This window comes from Myotis lucifugus, unplaced genomic scaffold, assembly GCF_000147115.1.
Source record: "Myotis lucifugus unplaced genomic scaffold, Myoluc2.0 scaffold_26, whole genome shotgun sequence".
Classification (NCBI taxonomy): domain Eukaryota; kingdom Metazoa; phylum Chordata; class Mammalia; order Chiroptera; family Vespertilionidae; genus Myotis; species Myotis lucifugus.
In genome coordinates, this window is record NW_005871074.1 from 8,749,505 (window position 1) to 8,769,061 (window position 19,557).

The 19,557-nt window shown below is 41.7% G+C and overlaps 2 protein-coding genes across 2 annotated transcripts in view; one reads left to right on the forward strand and one right to left on the reverse strand.

The window, feature by feature from the left end:
• Positions 1–663: 663 nt before the first annotated feature.
• TM2D2 (TM2 domain containing 2) lies at positions 664–7,594 on the reverse strand. The gene is made up of 4 exons (XM_006086251.3): positions 7,268–7,594; positions 6,336–6,423; positions 4,575–4,690; positions 664–3,318 (listed from the first exon to the last, which is right to left on the reverse strand). The coding sequence occupies exons 1-4, from the start codon at positions 7,492–7,494 to the stop codon at positions 3,105–3,107; spliced, it is 645 nt and encodes a 214-aa protein (XP_006086313.1). The 5' UTR covers positions 7,495–7,594; the 3' UTR covers positions 664–3,104.
• Positions 7,595–7,873: 279 nt separating this feature from the next.
• The window catches only part of ADAM9 (ADAM metallopeptidase domain 9), a 96,651-nt gene continuing 84,967 nt past the window's right edge, over positions 7,874–19,557 (forward strand). Inside the window, exon 1 of the mRNA XM_006086252.3 lies at positions 7,874–8,188. Coding sequence (XP_006086314.1) covers positions 8,092–8,188 — 97 coding nt within the window. The 5' untranslated portion in view covers positions 7,874–8,091. The remainder of the gene's footprint in view (positions 8,189–19,557) is intronic.

Below are 19,557 nucleotides of genomic sequence, written 5' to 3' on the forward strand. Positions count from 1 at the left end.
CACACACACACAGAGCAGGGGTACTACTGTGCACCCAGACCTGCCTCCTGGGTTTGGCCATTTGGGCAAAGTCTGGGCAGCCCCATTGGCTGCCTGGACCTGGGCGTCCCGTGGCGCCTGGTCCCTGGGCAGGTGAGTGCCTTCCCTTTGGAAGGGCGCAGGAGCCACAGCAGCCTGGTGTTTGGGGATGGGCTGGCTGGTTTGGGGAAGGAAGGAACCCATGTCCTCCAAAAAAACAAGGGATTTCCGGAACTCTGCAGAGTGTCTCTGAGCCCTCCCATGACACATGCCCCACCACTCTGGCTCTGTCCCCGGCCGCCACACTCTGGTCCTTGAAGCAGTTGGCCACACTGTGGAACTGAGTGACAGTGGCCCTGATGGTGGGAGCCAGGTGTTCCTTGCTCTTCTTGTCCAGCTGAGACCAGACGGAGCCCAGGCAGTGGTGGGGCACTTTTTTAACAGCTCCTGGGAAGTAGGGAAGTGTCACCGGGCTCTCTCACACTCAGGATCAGCATCCAGTCAACCCTCTCCCCAGTCCCAGGGAGGGTCCTTGGTCAGTGCTAGAGTCAAGAAGCAGAGGAACACACACACACACACACACACACACACACACACACACACACACCTATCTTCCAAATATTAAGAAACAACCTGAATCCAGAGTGCAAAGAAAACCAAATTTTTAATACTATTTCCTTACACGATCAGTTTTTCGGGTTGCATCACATTTGGCCAGGGTTTATGGATACAGAGGATGGATATCATTAAGTCAAAATGAAACTGACAATTGTGGATTGTCACAGATTATTAAAGACTCTCAAGTTATCACTCTAGCAGTGGAAACAACTTTGGTCTCCAACAGCTTTTCTGACTGCAAGAGAACTTCTATAAAAGATACTTCAATAAATTAAAAACTTTACCTTTTTACCCAAGCTCTTCTTCCTGGCAACACTAATGATTTGAGTCTGAAAACTGCCAAAATGTATTCTTTTTTTAAATAAAAAAAAAACACAGGTTTCGATGGGGTTTGTGACTTTAATAAAATTTTAAAAAAGTTGTGAGATGAGGCAGAATTTGTGGCTTAAAGTAGTATATTATTTTGGGTAAGATTTAAATTTCAGTTTATTTTCAGGATTTCCCTTAGAAGTGAGTTTAAAAAAAAAATTACACCAATAGACCCCCTTAAAACCTATGTAAAATTTTATGTGTTTGTGTATTTTTCTGGGAAGGGTCTAGTTTCTTCATGACCACAATTTAAAAAATACTGCCTTAGAGTACAGAGATTATGAATAAAAATCTACCAACTATTACTGCTGTAAACAAGGTTGGGGTCAGTGTGGTACAGAACTTTTAAGACAGAATAATCTGTTTTAATATTTACATAATTGCTATCATTTAATAATATCAGAACAGTTGGTGATCATATTAATCAGGGGTAAGAAAGCTGAAATTTCTAGGAAAGCCATTTCATAATGATAGAGCATATCCAGAGTTATTTTAATTGTGATTTTTAAAAAAAATATATGTTCTTTTATTATGCCCTGACTGGGAATCGAACCATGACCTTCTGGTTCATAGGTTGATGCTCAACCACTGAGCCACACCAGCCAGTTAACTGTGATTCTTGGTCTTTAAGTCAATTATTATGAAACTAAACTTTGAGCAGCTCTACCTTGATTGTTTCTAGAATTTATAACTTATTCCAAATAACAGGATCTTAATTTGACTTACCCATAAAATCCCCCCTTTACTTTGTATTTAACAAAGTTCTTTACAACTTAGATTGAAAAGGATGGGAACTAAGTTTTTTAGAACCACTTATTATTCAAAGCATTTCCTTTATTCCCAGTGATCTGGGAATGCGAGAGCTTGGCTGTGGCTCTTCCTCTATGGCTGACTCTGTAACCAACAGTGAGAACTTCCGGTATCAAGCTTATTGCACTGTTTCTCTTTCTCCCCACAAACCACATCCTAAATCCACCTGGTACTCCTTTAAGAGTCTGTTTTTCTTTCCAAGAGCACAATGCTCCCCACCTTATCTTATGTAATTGTGAAGAACAGTTTTATAGTCATTTGAAATCTTTTTTACCAGCCTACAACATGGGCTCTCTAAATTGGTAAATACTACTTTTTATTTTATTTTTTATTGGTTTCAGAGAGGAAGGGAGAGGGAGAGATAGAAACATCAATGATGATAAAGAATCATCAATCAGCTACTTTCTGCATGCCCCATACTGGGGATCAAGCTTGCAACCTAGGCATGTGCCCTGACCAGGAATCAAACCGTGACCTCCTGGTTCATGGGTCGATGCTCACACTGAGCCACATTGATTAGGCTAAATACTACTTTTTAGACAGGAAAATTCTGCCAAGAGGACAGACTAACCCAGACAGATCTTAAATACTGTTGGCTTTCAAACCATAATTGGAATGAAAAAAATATCTTCATGTATATATTTCCATGTATATATTGCCTCTTAAGCATAATAATGGTGAAACAATAGGGTTTATTAATAGGATAGTTTACTTCAACCACCCAGTTTTTAGTGAAACAAATACAATTTTGAGTTTCACTCTACCTACTGAGAATATCCAAACAGTGTTCCAGGTTTGCAAAATTTATTCTGCAGTTTAAATTCGGAATTTCAGTGTGTATTAAAATTCATGGCCATTTCTACTTTTGCTGAAGCTTTCCATTGGTTCTGCTTCAGTCCTCCTGTGCATGAGACTCGGGGTCACAAAGCTAACAATATTCACTTCGCTCATCCTGTTGGGTCCACTTGCTCCAAAGGATTGAAGATATAGCGAGTACAGAAGTAAAGAGTATAGAAACCCTTCTGCAGCTTATAAATTAGTTGCTAGATTTATATTTTGTACATGAGAAAAGGTATAAACTTGGTTCCCACAACAGTGTTTGCTTGCCATTTCTAGTCAGCAAGGTAACATCTGGGTTGCAAATCCACAGTCCAAAGAAATCTTCCTAACCAATCCCATTCCCTCCAAAGAGGTCAAGTAATGGTCAGGTCTGATAGCAAGGAAGAGTTTTGAGCCTGTAGAGATGAATTCCGAAGACTTGCCTCTCTGGGCCATAACCGCAGCTCTTTTTAGTAAACAGTGCACCAATTGCTACCATCACTTGGCATCAGCCCTCCAGTAATAAGTAATATAAGGTCAACAAACCACCAAATCCCAAGTCCTCCAAGTGTCAATAGTTTCCCTACTGCTGTGCCAGTGTGTCCCAGACAGAAACGATCCACGCCAAAACATCCCAGGAAGAAAGAGTAGAGCAAAGTGGTTATGAAGTAGTGTCCGGTATACCTAGACAAAAGGAATTAAAAGGAAGATGTTTACCACATGAAAATTAAAACACGTAATGTACAGTGAAAAGATGACGCAGCCAGTCCCTCTGTGGCCTCCTACTCCCTTACACCCCCCTCCATAACAAGATCTCTTGTAGGTCTAGACCAGCAATTTTCAACCCTTTCATCTCACGGCACACATAGATTAATTACTAAAATTCTGCAGCACACCAATCTACCGATCTGACAAAAAAATAAATATAATTTCAATTCATTCAAATTGGATGTCTCTTGTTATGTTGACTGTTGTCATGTTTTCATTTGACAAAATCTAAGGGAAAAGAGGTCAGTGCTCCTGGCTAAATAATCAGGTATTGCATGCTTTAAGAATTCTTGTGGCACACCAGGGTGCTGTGGCACGCGGTTGAAAATCACCTGTCTAGAGTCTCAAAAGTGAAATTGCTAAGATATGGAGGACCTATAAGAACAAATGTTGAGTTGGACTGGACAGGAAATTATCAAGCACATTAGCACAACAGGCATCCTGGCGGGAGTGGAGTCTGGGCCCCACTCATCCCCGCACAGGCTCCTTTCCTGAGGCTGCAGTTCTGAATGTGGTTCTTCAATGAAGTGTCGTCCTTCCTTACATGAAACACTGATCTCCATGTACCTTTTTTTGCTGTCTTATGGCAACTAAAAACGGGGACATCTTCATAAAGACTTCTGTTTTACATACTGTGATGACACGCAATAGCAATAGCAGTTACTCTAAGATTATCACTAAACATAGTCATGGACTCTTCACTAGTAAATGGTAGAAGTAAATTCTGTGCCTTCAAGCAGAACTTAGAGAAATAAGCCTAATTCTTTTTAAGATAAACTGATTTTCAGTGAGAGAAGCCCATACTTTTCATGATAAAACCTTTGTTCCTGAAATACTAAGGCTATTTTCTCAGGATTTCTGCCTATCATTGGAATTCTGGAGCTAGATGCTCTGTCCAACTCCTTCATTTTGGATGAGGGGATAGAGACTCTGGGTGCCCAAAGGTATGTAGGTAGTTGGTGAAAGAGACATTTAGGACTTATGGCCTCTGGTCTGAAGGCCAGAGTCCTCTCTGTTATAACTATATTCCCCCATCCATAGATTATGCACAGTAGTAATCCTGGTGCCCATTTAACACTTAAGGTAAAAGAAACAGTCACACCAAGAGATGACAAGGAAAACAGCTTTACCTCCATCCAACTACCAACTACCCCATTCTAAATAACACTTACTTTATACAAGGTTTGTTCTCTCGTAGGAAGGTCCTAGGACTGGCACACTCAATTCCATCCAGGGCCCTGCACTGGACTGACGTGTGTTCCACATCACTGTAGGCCTGACCACCGAACTGTGGAATAACAACCAAAACAAAAGAAACCAAAAAACTCACCAAAGCAAGTAACACAAAATACATCTTTGTATCAATTAATAAACGCTGACTCAGGATAACTATTCTAATGAAGTTGGGGTAAAGCTGTGCTAAAGAACAAGGAATTTAGTGACATACTTCGAATGATTGTAAATTAATCCATCCTAAATGTACATTGCTTTAAATAAACTCTTGTGTTTTTTTTCTTCTTTTTTTCACTGGCTTCTTTAATAATAAAGTTTAAAAATGTATCCTCAGTTTCATTAAATGCCATTTAGAATAGATGGACACAATGCTTTAATTATCCTTTATTTATAGAAAAAAGAGCATACTACTGAGCATTTGGGAATGGGTATCTAAAAAGTTGACCTTATATTAGAGGTCTGTTTTATATATATTATAAATGAACATAACTAGGAAAGAACTCAGAATATCAACTGACTCAGGACTTTATTTAGGTCATGATTGTGTGATGAACAGATATTTGTAGTACATCTACAGTATGTTTAAATTCCAGCAAAAAATTTCAGAATAGGACCTCTGACCCTTTGTGTAACTGAATTCTAGAAGAGTAAGCACAGCTGTACATTCTCTACTGGCATCTTATTAAATGCTTCACTACTATTTTTGTTGGAGCATTTCTCAAAGGGAAGAGAGTAGGAAAAACGATGCTTATTCCTTGTACTCTCCCAGGGACTCAGGTACCTGAGCGCTGCCGGTCCTCTAGGACTTTGGGGGAAGTGATAGTTTGAGTGCCTTGACAGGATCAGTTTTTAATTAAAATATTTAAAATTACGTGATCTCTAAACAATGCTAACTCAAACTTTTATTCATAAATATCGATAGGACAAAATCCCACTGTATTGAGAATATTTATTTATACTTGATTACAGTATAAGTTGTCTTTTTAGTTTTAGTACTTTCAGGTTTATTCTTCTGTATCTGATTTACTACAAAGAATATTTTCCCGTAGGGGGGTGAGGGCATGTGCTGGGGAGTGGGAGCGGCCGGGGAGGGATCAATGGGGGAAAAAGGAGACTAATGTAATACTTTAAACAATAAAGAATTTAAAAAAAAGTAAAAAAAAATATTTTCCCATAATTTTGTTACACCTGTGTCTTGACTTGTATTATACAGCAAATATAACATAATGGTGCGTCCTTAATGGGGAGAACGTACATCAATTTCACTAGTTTTTGGGAGTCTGACTAGGCAATATGCACCTAGCTTTAGAGATATTATTAATGGAACCAAATAGCTTCTCTCCATTCAAAGAGGCCATTGTTACTAAAGGCTTCTCCTTGAATCCTAGAATCTCCTACAAAGCCTATATATAATAAAAGCCTAATATGCAGATCAACTGAACAGCGGAATGACCAGTCGCTATGACATGCACTGACCACCAGGGGGCAGATGCTCAACACAGGAGCTGCTCCCAGCCCACAGGCCCCAGGTCAGCCAAGGTGGGTGGGGAAGGGACATTCCCCCACAGACTGGCCCTGATTGCTGGCCAGGCCTAGGGGTCCTACCTATGCAGGAGTTTCGTGCATCGGGCCTCTAGTATTCTAATAAGACCCTGCACATTTCTGGATGAGTTTGCTTATAAAACAAAACAAAAACCCACCTTGAGACAACCATAACCAAGTTCCTGGGATGCAGTTGCATTTCCAACATGATCCACTGGGTCTTCACATTCTATGAATTCATCAGGTCTATAAATCACCAGTAAGATCATGATCATCACATGGTCTTTGCAATTGGCTGTTTACATGTATACAATCAAAACAGGCAAGAGACATCTCTTCAAGTTTTTTTGGGTTTAATCTCACTCTGATTCTTCCCCAAGACAAGAGATGGTGTCAATCAGACTGAAGCACGGCAGGTCAAACAGACCGCCATCCATCCAAATGACCCGTTCATTGGGGCAGGGGTTGTTTCTGGTCCTATTTCTGCACGGATTCTACTGCTGCCATAGCTTCAACTCTTCTCTGGGGAAACATCCGCAAGGCTATGGGGGCAAGATTAAGGCCAAAGGATTCCCAGTTCTCCTTGCATTTTCCAAATGCCTTTTCTTACTTGACTATAAAGAGATGTTAAAAAATAACTTAGTTTTGTAACGGTAAGGATGTTTCTTTCTTTTTCCCCCTTCCGGAAGTACCTTGTAGGCAGGGGCAAGTAATTTACTGCATTTGTGGCTCACACAGCACCAGCCCCTACGAAGGAATCTCTTTCGGGTAAAACGGGGGGCAGAGAAGGCACCACCTCCTACCCTACCCTTCTTCCGGAGGCTGTATGATGTCACGCCTCCCTAGTCCTCCTCCTTCGGGATCCCAAAGGACCTGTCACCCACACCCCAGGTTTCCCCCTGCACCGGGTCGAGGACTGAGAAACCTGCATGATATTTACCTCCCGCGTGTGGACTATCAGGTCCTCAGGTGGGGAGGGTCCGGGAAAACCCCCCAAAGCATCCTTCCTCTCCTCCTCCCCCAACACAACACCCCCTATATTCCTTGCCCTCTCGCCATCTCCACCTGTCTCGACGACTGGGTAGCTTACAGGAAAGAGCACAGGATGACTGGAGAGGTGGGGTCGCCATATTCCCAGCTCGGAGCGCCGGCGGAGACCTCCGGGTGGGCGGCGCCAGCGGACGTGAGCTCCGGCTCCGCGGTAGCGTTGAACGAGTGGCTCCGAGAGACACAATGCAGCAGAAGCAGATTCCCCAGCAGCAAGGCCGCCTGGCCGCAGAGAAGTAAGTAACTCACCGGGCAACCGCCCAGCACCATCTTCCCAGGCCCAGCGGCGGACACCGGGCCTCCGCAACCACAAGCCCCGGCAGGCACCGGGACCAAGCCCGGCCAGGTCAGGCCTCTTCCGCAGCCCCGCTCGTCGCTGCCAAGCAGCCAATGGGCGCGCAGCCCGGCGCCCCGCCCCCAACCCTGACAACCAATCAGAAGAGGCTGCGCAGGGGGGCGGGGCTGCGCTTTGCTTCGGCTCCTCAATGCCTCTTGGGAGTCTCACGCTCCTCCTCCTTCTGCTCTGAGCGCTCCCTCCAATCGGTTCCTCCGACCCCCGCAGGAGGCGGGGCTGGGAGTCGAAACGGGCGCGGACAGCGGGTGGGCGGGGCAGCCGAGTGCGGCTGGCGGCGCCCGGATAGCAATTCCATGTTCTCGCCGGGGACTCGCTTTTTCCCTACGTCAGCGGTAGCGAGCGCGAAGTCGGGAGCGAGCTCGGACAAATAGCGTCAGTGGCGAGCGCGTGTTCGTCCCCGGGCGCGCGCGTCCCTGCCAGCTCTGGGGCCCCGGCGGGGTTGGGGAGGGATGGAGCAGACGGAGGCAGGAGCGACCGAACGCTGAGCAGTGGAACCTGCGGAATCGGCCGCGATGGGATCCCGCGCGGGCTCGCCCTTTGGGACACTCCGCTTCCAGTGGCTGCTGTTGTTGGGCTTGGTGGGCCCAGTCCTCGGCGGGGCGCGGCCAGGTGGGTGTCCGCCCCCGGGGACCTTTGGGGTTGCCGTTTCCTAGGGCGGGGACGCTCAGAGTCACCCCGAGGTGCCTGCGAGTGGAGGGGCCCGGCCTGGCGACTGGACTCGGGGTCGGGAGGCGGAGCCGCCCCAGCTGTGTGTGTGGGTGGACAGTGCTCAGACGCGAGGGTTGGGGGTCTGGCGCCCCGAACCCTTCTGGGCACGGGTCTCCTGTCGGATCCCTCTTACTCCGCCTCCTGTTTGACAGAGCCGTTTGCGGGGCTCCCCCCCCCCATGCCGCGCCAAGCTGGGTCCCCCCCGGATTCTCTCCAGGCTACTCTGGATCCGGCTCTGACCTCGGGGAGTCTGCTGGGTGCGCGCCGAGGGTGTGTTCCTCTGTAAACTGTTCTGAGACTTGGGGCTTGGACTTGCTTGTGAAGTTTGTGTCACTTGGAAAGGGCCCGGGAGGTGATGGGACGTTTGGTCCCGGTTATCAGGATTTGAAAATTGGACGTTCATTCGATCAGCGGGGTCACCCAGAGCTGATCAGTAGGTACCCAGAGCTAAATTTAGTGATGGAATAAAGGTGTGTGTGTGTGTGTGTGTGTGTGCGCGCGCGGGCTCAGTTTTCTTGGGCCATTTTGTTGTAGTAAGACTACTTCTTTTTGAAACCGAAGGGCTACATTTCTTTGGCCGGTCTTCTATCTGCGTTTTTCCTGGGTTTGTAATGTCTTAAATCCCGACAAATAATCCCTGCCCTGCTGAAGTTACAGGACTTACGTAAACTTGCTTTTGAATTGTAAAGCTTCCCTTGGATACGTAAGGCGTTAATATTGGAGGCGCCCAAACGTAGTGGAAGCAGATCGCCAACACTCTAGCTTCCTTCTGGACACGTTTTTGTTTCGGCTCTTGTGTTAAATTATCGTTTGCATGTCTATATTTCCCTTATCAGTTATAGAGTATGATGGAGAATGGTGTGTTGGCTTTTTTTTTTTTTTTTTTTACACTAAATCATTGTCTTGAGAATTGTTCAAAGGTGATGACGGAAAATTTCAATGCAGGCTGGCTGACCTTCAGGAAACTAATTACATTTTTTTCTTATCTTTGGTTTGTTCTTTTTCAATTAAATGAATTTGTCCCACTGCAGGGATTTTGAAGCTCTAAGTGAAACTTTATTGAATGGGAAGCTACTAAGTATTTTCTGGTTAAGATTATTTTTGCCGTGACATTCTAGGTGGTTAACATTTACCACTATTTAAGGTGAAGTAGTTTATACATCTGGAGTTTTAATAATCTATGATTCAGTGTGATTGCAAATATAACCAAGACTATAAAAATATATATGTGTATATATATATATATATAATTTTTTTTTACACAAAAACAAACTCTTTGTTTCATTTATTTACTTTTCCCCTTTTTACTCAATTTTTGGGGTGACACTGGTTAACAAAACTATACAGGTTTCAGGTTCACAATTCCACAGCACATCATCTGTACACTGTATTGTGTGTTCACCACACCAAGTCTCCTTCCATCACCATTTATTCCCCCCTATACTCTCATCCACCTCCCCCCTCCCTGCGATCCCTACATTGTTGTCCATGTGCATGATTTTTTAGTTTTTTTCTCTTTTTTCTTAATCACTCCACCTCCTCCAAGAGCCCTGAGCCTGCTATCTAACACTATATATATATTTTTAAAATAATAATTTATAATTGAAAGCATTACACATGTCCCCTTTTTCCTCCATTGACCCCCTCCAGCCCTCTCCTACCCCACCTCAGGCCTTTAGCACCCTATTATGTGTGTCCATGGATTTTGCATATATGCATACAAGGTGTAAGACTGTATTTTTAATGTTAGTATTTGTATTGTGAGTACATGAAACAGTTTATTCTTGTATTATTTATTAGTTATTGTATTATTTTCCATAAGGACAAGTGTGAATCTGCTTTTGCCCATCCCTGTATATAGTTGTATGGACTATCCTTGTGGTTTTTAACTGTGGCTTTTAACAGTTTATGGCCAGTGCCTCACTTAATTAAGCATATGTACGCTTTCAAAATTTAGTCAGTGTTTATCAAACGCCTATAAACATCATGCTCAATTCTTGTAGAGGGGCAAAGGATGACTAAATGTGCTAAGTCTAGGTGAGGAATGTTGGAGAAGGTTTCACTGTGGAAGTGATATTTGAACTCATCTGTATTGGTGAATGTTCAAGTAAAGGGATAGGTGTTATAATGTACCCCTCGAATCACAGAAGGACGCCTCAAGAAGTCGAATTAAATAGTCACATTTATTGCAAATTCGGGACTATGAGGGGCCATTTCCCAAATCTCATAGTGATAAGATGGCCGCAGTACCAGATTTATATAGGCAAAGATCACAAAGGTATTGATTACATCCCAGGGTTTGGAATGAGGAACCTGATTTGCAAAAAAGCAGTTTACAGAAGCAAAGCAGCATGTTATCTAAATTATAGTTTTGGGTCTCCAGAACACTGAGTCAACAGGGACACGTTAACTGGAGCCCTCTGACCTTGGGATAATTGTGCTGTCCTTCCCAGGTAAAGGAAAATGTGCTTTCTAAGAACAGTATGACCACAACCCATGGGATATTCACATTACAATCAATAGGGTATTTAATCGAATGAGATAATTTATATAATTCAGAAAATCAAAATAACTTTTCTATTATTTTAGCAAACAAGTACAGAAACCAAACAGCAGGGTTAAAGTTAAACTATAGTTTCTACCTGAGATGATTGCTACCATACTTCATTGGAACACATTCTAAGCAGAAGAGTTTTTACAGGAGTATGGAGGGGTGAAAGAACATGACTTGATAGCAATGATGAGAATGTCTCCAGGCAGATGCCTATGTATGAAAGAGAGGCAAGGAAGAACGAAGGGAGGTTTGTACCAGTTGGAAAGAGTCTTACATGCCGTGCTAAGGGGTTTGGACTTTACCGTGTAGGTAAAGTTCTTTGGGTAAAATTTGTGATTAAGAGAACTGGCAACAAAATGGATGACAGAATATAGGAGGGAGAGGCTGGAGGCTGGGAGAGACCCGTTAGGAGGCTTTTGTAATAGTGTGTAGTGAGTCAACTCCTGTCTCCCTACCGGAATGTTCCTCCAAAATCAGCTGACTAAACTGTTGTAATACAGGAAGGATGTTTAAATCATGCGCTGAAATCTTTTCTGCTAATGGGAGAGGAATTTGAAGACCTAATAAGTACCATATACATCTTGGTTAAATAGGCTCTGGAAGAGTTTTTACTGCCATTGTGTCAATGAGGAAGTGCAGTATAAATTCCAAACAGATGGCACTCACAGGGAAACTTTTCCTTTTAAACGGAGACTAACAAAGGTACCTATGTGTCACTGTGAAAAATAACAAAGGGAATCAGGTATGAAACCTCTTCTGATGTTCTCTTTTCAGGTAGTAATTTTGATGCACAGATCTAGAATTAAAAAGAACATTGAAAAAGACTAGCATTCTAAGGAAAACGAGTTTTAAAGTGTAATTACTCATGGTGACTCACTGTAAAATAAACTATGTAGTAAGAACTTAGGTCCACACTAATTTTGTTTTTTGGTGCCAGCAAATTATTTGAATTTGATGTTTGTACTGTACAGGAGAGTGTAGTCTTTTACATTTAAAGACAATTTGGTTTTCATACTTCTAAGTAAAAAGTAAAATGTTTATAATTAAAATATGTATAGAACAAATTGTTGGGTTCCAACACAGTTTTCAAAAGCACTTTACATTTTACCTTACCAAAGTGTAAAGTACCTTTATATTTGTGTTTTATTTAAAAAAAAATCTTGGTTTATTATGAATCCTCCCCAAAGAAGCAAGTTCTCAGTAACTGGAGGCTTTTTCTTGGAATAGCCACAAGCACAAATATATGACAAATAGCCTCATGATATATACAGGGTGGCCCCGAAAATATATAGACATTTTAACAACTGATGGTTTAGTTTTGAAAATGAAATGTGTTTTAATAAACACTGCCTTTATTATTTTTCTTTTTACAAAATATATTTTTATTGATTTCAGAGAGGAAGGGAGGAGAGATAGAAACATCAATGATGAGAGAGAAATTGACTGCCTCCTGGGGGGCCCACACTGGGGAACTAGCCTATAACCCAGGGCGTGTGCCCTGACTGGGATTTGAACCGTGACCTCCTGGTATGTAGGTCGATGCTCAACTATTGAGCCACACCAGCCAGGTAACAATGCCTTTATAATTATTCAAAGTGTGTGTACATTTTTTGGTACACCCTATATATATATAGGTAAATATATACATATGTGTATCTATGTGTGTGTGTGTGTGTGTGTGTGTATGTATATATGTATATATATGTATTTCCCCCTTAGTATATAGCAGAGTCTTCAAGTTATGCCATCCTTTGAGTCCATGCTATGGGACTGACTGCCTCATAAGTAAATCTGATGCTCTTAGTATCTCAGTAACTAACCCTCCCCCCCCCCCCCCAGGACCTTTAAAAGTTGGATTGCACTTTGAATTGCATAATATTGTTCTTATATTGAGAGATTATTTTTTGTTTTGTGTCAGTGTTATTTTAGTAGACTTATTTTTTCAACAAATAAGGTATAGGATATTTCTTGAAATATCTTTTAAGAATAAGTTACGGAACCTGAGTTCACTTAATTTGGTCAGTTTTAAAATGTGCAGTTGTTTGTGTATTTGTTTATATTTAGCTTAACATAAGACTTAGAGTATTTCAACTTATATAGGCAAAATGATGCCACTGCCAAACATTTGTCATACTGTAGGATAAAACCCATTCCTATCTGTAAGAAATGCCTTTTCCCCTTTGACACATTTTTCTTTCAGTGAGATGTTTCATGGTTGAACTCATATTAGGAGGGTCCCCTTAGTCACCCCTTAGAACCCTCATGCGGTAGACCCCTAGAGATTAGCTTTATTGACACATCAGAATCCTGCTGTGAATAGCCGCTGCGATCCCAGCTGCTTTAGAGGAGTGGTTAAGCATTCTATGGCATAGCAGTACAATGAAAGATAGCATTACAATTAAAATGTCAAATGTGTGGGCCATGCAGATCTTTGGAAGATTGATATAAAAGATGCCAATCTTAAAAAATAAAACTTACTGTGGGTTGTTCATGATCATGACAATTATGAGATCTTTGTGTGTATAGCAGTAAGAATAAGAAGAGGTTGTTTACTCAACACACATTATTAAATACTTACTGTACAGTGTGGGAAGCACATAATGAGTATGATACTGTCCTTTGTCTCAAGAACTTAAATTCCTTGCTAGAGGACCTTAAATTCGTTAGGTCAATAAAGGCTATAAATGGCTGGCATTTTTCCAGAAGGGGCACTTACAAACAGCAGCAAATGCCCTGTTTCTTTTTAAACGTAGAGACGTGTAAATGTAAAAAAAAAAAAAAAATTGTAACACTCAAGAAATGTAAGCATAGCTGTGGAAATTCTAATTACGTTTGAAGATAGTTATTGATACCATATGTTGTATATTTATATTTCCATTCCATTCACCTTGTATGAAAATATGTGGCTACAACAGTGCTTTATGTATCTAATTACAACAACTTTTCAAAAACTAATTTGGACAGCAGAATTACCTTTTCATCCTATATGGGAACCCAGGTTTATTTTCTACAGTAATAAAAGTATTTAAAGGTGGCTATTTGTTTACATAATAGGAAGGAAAGGATAAAAGCCCATGACTGAAAGTTCACATTTGTTTGCTTTGCAATTAGGTGGAATTCTTTTAACTTATTTCCCTCTACTACAGCTACTATTATGGAATACATACTTGGACATCCTCCAAAATACAGTACATAAAAAAAAATCTACGGAGATAGAGCAGTGATTTTTAATCGGTGTGCCACGGCACACTGGTGTACTGCAAGACTTTTTAAAAAATGCAATACCTGACTAGCCAGGGCCACTGACCTCTTTTCCCTTAGATTCTCAAATTTAAAAAAAATGACAACAGCCAGTACAATAGTTGCCTGGTGTGAATGAATAAAAATTATACCTATTTTTTTTTTTGTCAGATCGGCCAAAAATAGAGATTTTTGTTGTTTTTTTGTTTTTTGTTGTTTCGCAGAATTTTAGTAGTTTATGTGTGCCATGAGATGAAAAAGGTTGAAAATCTCTGAGTTAGAGGAAGAAAGGAGTGAAATTAACATATTTCCCTTTCTTTTGCTAAATTTGAGACACTTTCATTTTCATGTTTCAGCTCTTATTTTTTATCTTCAGTCCATGTTTTCTAGTAGTGTGATTTTAGACACTATGTTTATCCTGTCAGATTCTAAAACAACAGTTTATATTCTCTGTGGAGTTGATTGTATTAATATTTTTATTTCATTGTGAACTCTATCCCCCAGAAGGCCTCTGGGAGATATCTTTCGTTGTCACACCGGTGGTGCTTCTGGTTTTAGTGGGCAGAGGCCAGGGATGCTACTTAACATCCTACATTGCACAGGACAGGCCCTTCTCCCTCTCAAATAATTTTCTGGCCCAAAATGTTAATAGTGTTGAAGCTTTATATAAATAATGTTAATGCACTTCCTTTATAGTACCATGTGAAACATGTTATTTTTGTTCCCATGAGAAGGTGCTGCTATTTGGAGTTTAAAAAATAAAAAGGGAATTGAAAAATATATGCAAGATATGAACAGGAAAAAAAGAAAAGAAAAAAAGAAACCAGACCTAGAAATAAGAAATTTTGAAAAAATATAGGAAGGAGGATTTTCATACAATTAGTGTGTATTACTTTTGAATGCTACTAGTATAACCCAAGCATGTACATTTTTTACATTTTAGAACTCCATATGGCATTCATAAAGTGGGTCCTTGGATTTTAAAACCAAGAAGTCAGTATCATAGTAATAGCTATTACATACAGAAGTTATTTTTGGGTACTATACTTTTAAAAAAAAGTTATTGATTATAGAGAGGAAGGGAGAGGGAAAGATAGAATCATCAATTATGGGAGAGAATCATTGATCCACTGCCTCGTGCACACCCCCCACTGGGGATCGGCCCCACCGAGGCATGTCCCCTGACCAGAATCGAACTGTGACCTCCTGGTTCATAGGTCGATGCTCAACCACTGAGCCACACTGGCTGGGGTAGCTCTCTTCTTTCTTATCTCCCAAAGTCATAGGCTACTACAGCCTGATCCTCCAACACTCCAACAGGGCCTTCAACTCTCTCCTTATGCTCTTCCTCCCAGGGGGGTGCCAACCTGGGGTCTTCCAACGTAGTAACAACTCCCCTGCACGGTGACCTCTACACTGCGATCTCCAAGATGCTCCTCTGAGGTCTTTTGGACAGCGAGTCTTGGTTGCTATACTTCCGAAAGCCTTTTAAAAGAAATGATTAATTGTGTTACCCTTCCCTCCCCATCTTTTTTTCTTTGCTAGCAATCTGTATAGAAGAGCTAGTTTCAGCTCTGGCCCAAAATAATTATAGAGTCACAGACAGTTGCAAATGTACAGGATGATTTACTTTTTATCACACAAAACTTCTAACCCACAGAAAACATTTTATTCAGGGAGAAGAATAGAGAGTTAGAAACATCGACCAGCTGCCTCCTGCACACCCCCCACTGGGGATGTGCACGCAACCTAGGTACATGTCCTTGACCGGAATCGAACCCGGGACCCCCCAGTCCGCAGGCCGACGCTCTATCCACTGAGCCAAACCGGCCAGGGCTGATTTACTTTTTATCACACAAAACTTCTGACCCACAGAAAACATTTTATTCATGCCACCACTCACTTCTAGAGTGACTGTCCTAGTAGTTGGATAGATTACCATGATCCAGAATGAAATTATTAAGGATATTAAAATTAGTGATTTTAGGAATTTGAAAAACTGAAGGTGATTGAAAGGTCTATTCTAGGTGAAGAAATAGTCCTGTACCTCAGTTAATTTAAGATTAAGGATATTTCTATCTAGTGCATCTATTAAGGCCATAGATTTCTTTTGACATGGTTCCTAATTGACAACTCTAAACATCTGAATATTTTGTCATAACCTGGTTATTACAAGGCATCAATATGCCTTGGATTAGTCAATGGTTACTTTTTATTTTAGCCTATTTCTGGTGTTTTTATGTAATGACTTGCAGCCACATTTAATTAATATAATATACTATTTATATATATAAAAGGCTAAGTGACCAGCCGACTGGCTGGTAGATATGATGCACACTGACCACCAGGGAGCAGACGCTCAATGCAGGAGCTGCCAAGCAACAGCAACTTTGCAGAGTGCCCTCTCACAGTCCGGGACCCCTCGGGGGATGTCGGACTGCCAGTTTTGGCCCGATCCCTGCAGGCCAGGCTGAGGGACCCCACCTGCCAGAGGGACTCCACTGACTCTGCAGATGCCCTTCGAACCCTGGCGCCACCCCAGGTTCAGCCGGGCGGGGAGAGACCGCGGGAAGTTGGCTCCAGGGCATGTCCGGCCCGTCTCGCCCAGTCCTGCCCCACCGGCCACCTTCTAATTAATTTTCTTTCAATATGCATGAATTCGTGCACGGGGCCTCTAGTATTATAAAGACACTAGAGGCCCAGTGCATGGATTTGTGCACCGGTGGGGTTCCTTGGCCTGGCCTGTGGGGATCAGGCTAAAACTGGCTCTCTGACATCCCCCAAGGGATCCTGGATTGCGAGAGGGCTCAGGTCAGGCCAAGGGACCCCACCGGTGCACGATCAGTACTAGGGAGGGACAGTGGGAGGGTTCTAGGGTATGTCTGGCCTGTCTCACTCAGTCCTGATTGGGGCCAATTGGGGCCGATCAGGGCTGGTCGACCAGGAAGGGACCCTGGGAGGTTGGCTGGTCAGGGAGGGACTGCGGGAGGGCTCCAAGGCATGTCCAGCCCATCTCACCGGTCCTGATCGGCTGGACCCCAAGCTAACTTACCGGTCGGAGCGACTGCCCCCTGAAGGTCAGTGCGCATCATAGTGACTGGTCGAATGGTCGGATGAACAGTTGGACACTTAGCATATTAGGCTTTTATTATATAGGATAAGGGAATGATGGGTAAAGAGTTTGAAAACTGTCAGTATGACATGGTTGCGTTGCATATAATTTGTGTTTTCCTATTTATGCTGTATCTTTTAAAATCCCAAGTTAGACAAGGTTATAGACATTTTTATATATGTGCAGTGTTACCTCGGGGAAAGTTAGTTGTAAATATTTTATTTTAATCTGTATTTTCAGAAATCTGAGGGGCATAAGACAATTAATGAGTGAAGGGATGTGTAGATTGGATCCAAAGGAGGAGAGAGTGGGAGAAGGGAGACCAGAGAAGTAGGTATAGCAGTCTAGATGTGGGGTTAGTAAGGCTGATGGAAAAGAAGAAGCTGTTGAGAGATGATAGATAAACAGTACTTTAAATACTTTATGGTTCTTATTGAGGAAATACTCTTTTTCCCCAATTTTAATATTAAAAGTAATATAGGGGTTTGAAAATACATCCTGATTATAAAAGCAAATTCAAACACTACAGACATGTGGGAGTGCCGGAAATAAAGTCCAAGACTTATCTCATTACTTTATGGTTCTATTCTATTGTGGTAAGTACTTCAAACAGGTTTGGTACACTTACGTACCATTTACATGTTTACTTATGACACATTTCATAGTCTCATATATATAACATGTGATACAATACTTCATAAACACTATAACACAAGAGTTTTATAAAGTGAAAAGTAAAAGTCTCTTTCTCATACCACTCTCTATAGGTAACTAAAAAATGATTATTTTACTATAGAAAATATGAAACATACACAACAGTAGAGAAAAGAGTCATGAACTCCTATGCACCTATTATCCAGTTTTAATACAATTTCATACACATCTTCTCCCTCAAACACACACTGGATTATTTTGATGCAAATCCTAGGCATCATATCATTTTGCCCTTGAATGTTCAGAATAACTCTCTTAAGACATAAGGACTTTTAAAAGAAAAACTTACCCACAATATCTTATTACACTTAAAAAATTAACGGCAATTTCTCAAGATCATTAAATATCTGTTCAGTGTTAAGGTTTCCCTGATTGTCTCAGAATTGGTTTATTTTTCCATTGGTTTATTTGAATTTATAAAAATTCCCTCTTCTTTCTTTTCATGGCATTTATTTGTTAAAGAAACTCCACTTAGTAAATTTATTTTCTAAATTGATCTGCTGAGTGGAAGATGTGACTCTGTTCTTCTTCCCTCAGTCTTTCTGTTGTGTATGCCAGACTTAAGTCTCCTAATACTGAACATGTTTGTTTTTTTTTTTAAGTATATGACATATGTTTTTATTTCACTTTATTTTCAGGTGTATAATATAATGATTTAATATTTGCATTGTAAATACTCAGCCCAATAAGTCTACTGAACATCCATCACCACCCATATTTACAAAATTATTTTTCTTGTGAGATCTTTTGAGATCTACTCTCTTAGCAACTTCTGAATGTGGTTTTGATATTAGTATCTAGAGTTATATAGAGTTTTCAGTGATGGCCCTTAGCTGGTGACCATCTACTTCATCAAGTTTACTGAAAAAAATTGACATATGTCATTGCAATGATGCTGGAAGAAAAGAGTGTGTTGGATGTATTAAAATACTGCCTCAGACTCCAACATGAGGTATCTTCTGAAGGGATTTGTGTTGCTCAGGTGATGACTTTTGAACCTGAGCCCCACTTAGATATGATTTCACTGTGTGGTAAACTGAATAGGATAGGAACTTGGAGTAAATCCTCATTGCTTTTCCTTCATTGTTAATACATTATCTCTAAAGTTTATAATTTAGCATAGATTAAATGACATTAATTTCATTTTATACTAGAGGCCTGGTGCACAAAAATTCACCCACTTGAAGGGTCCCTCAGCCTGGCCTGTGCCCTCTCGCAATCCGTGACCCCTCAGGGGATGTTGGAGAGCTGGTTTTAGCCCTATCCCGCAGGCCAAGCCAAGGGACTCTATGGGTGCACAAATTCATGCACCAGGCCTCTAGTATCTAATATATTGCTATTTTCATGTACAACTATCTATATATATGAAACCCTAAGTGACCGTTATGACTGAACCACCGGAATGACCAGTTGACCAGTCACTATGATGTGCACTGAGCACCAGGGGGCAGGCACTCAATGCAGGAGCTGCCCCCTGGTGGTCAGTGCACTCCCACAGCCAACCTCCTGTGGCCCCTCCCCCTGGCTGGCCAACCTCCTGTGGCCCCTCCCCCCAGCTAGCTGCCCCCCCCTTCCATGTACCCTGATTGGAGGGCCAGCCGGCCAATTTCCCATAGCTCTTTTCCCCCCACTGGCCAACCTTCTGTGGCC

Excerpts from the sequence above, each read along its gene's own strand:
- TM2D2 (XM_006086251.3), bottom strand. The coding sequence starts at position 7,494 with ATGGTGCTGGGCGGTTGCCCGGTGAGTTACTTACTTCTCTGCGGCCAG. Across the intron at positions 6,424-7,267 it reads GTCATCCTGTGCTCTTTCCT|ACCTGATGAATTCATAGAAT; the intron begins GTAAGCTACCCA and ends GGTGATTTATAG. Across the intron at positions 3,319-4,574 it reads GAGAACAAACCTTGTATAAA|GTATACCGGACACTACTTCA; the intron begins GTAAGTGTTATT and ends CCTTTTGTCTAG.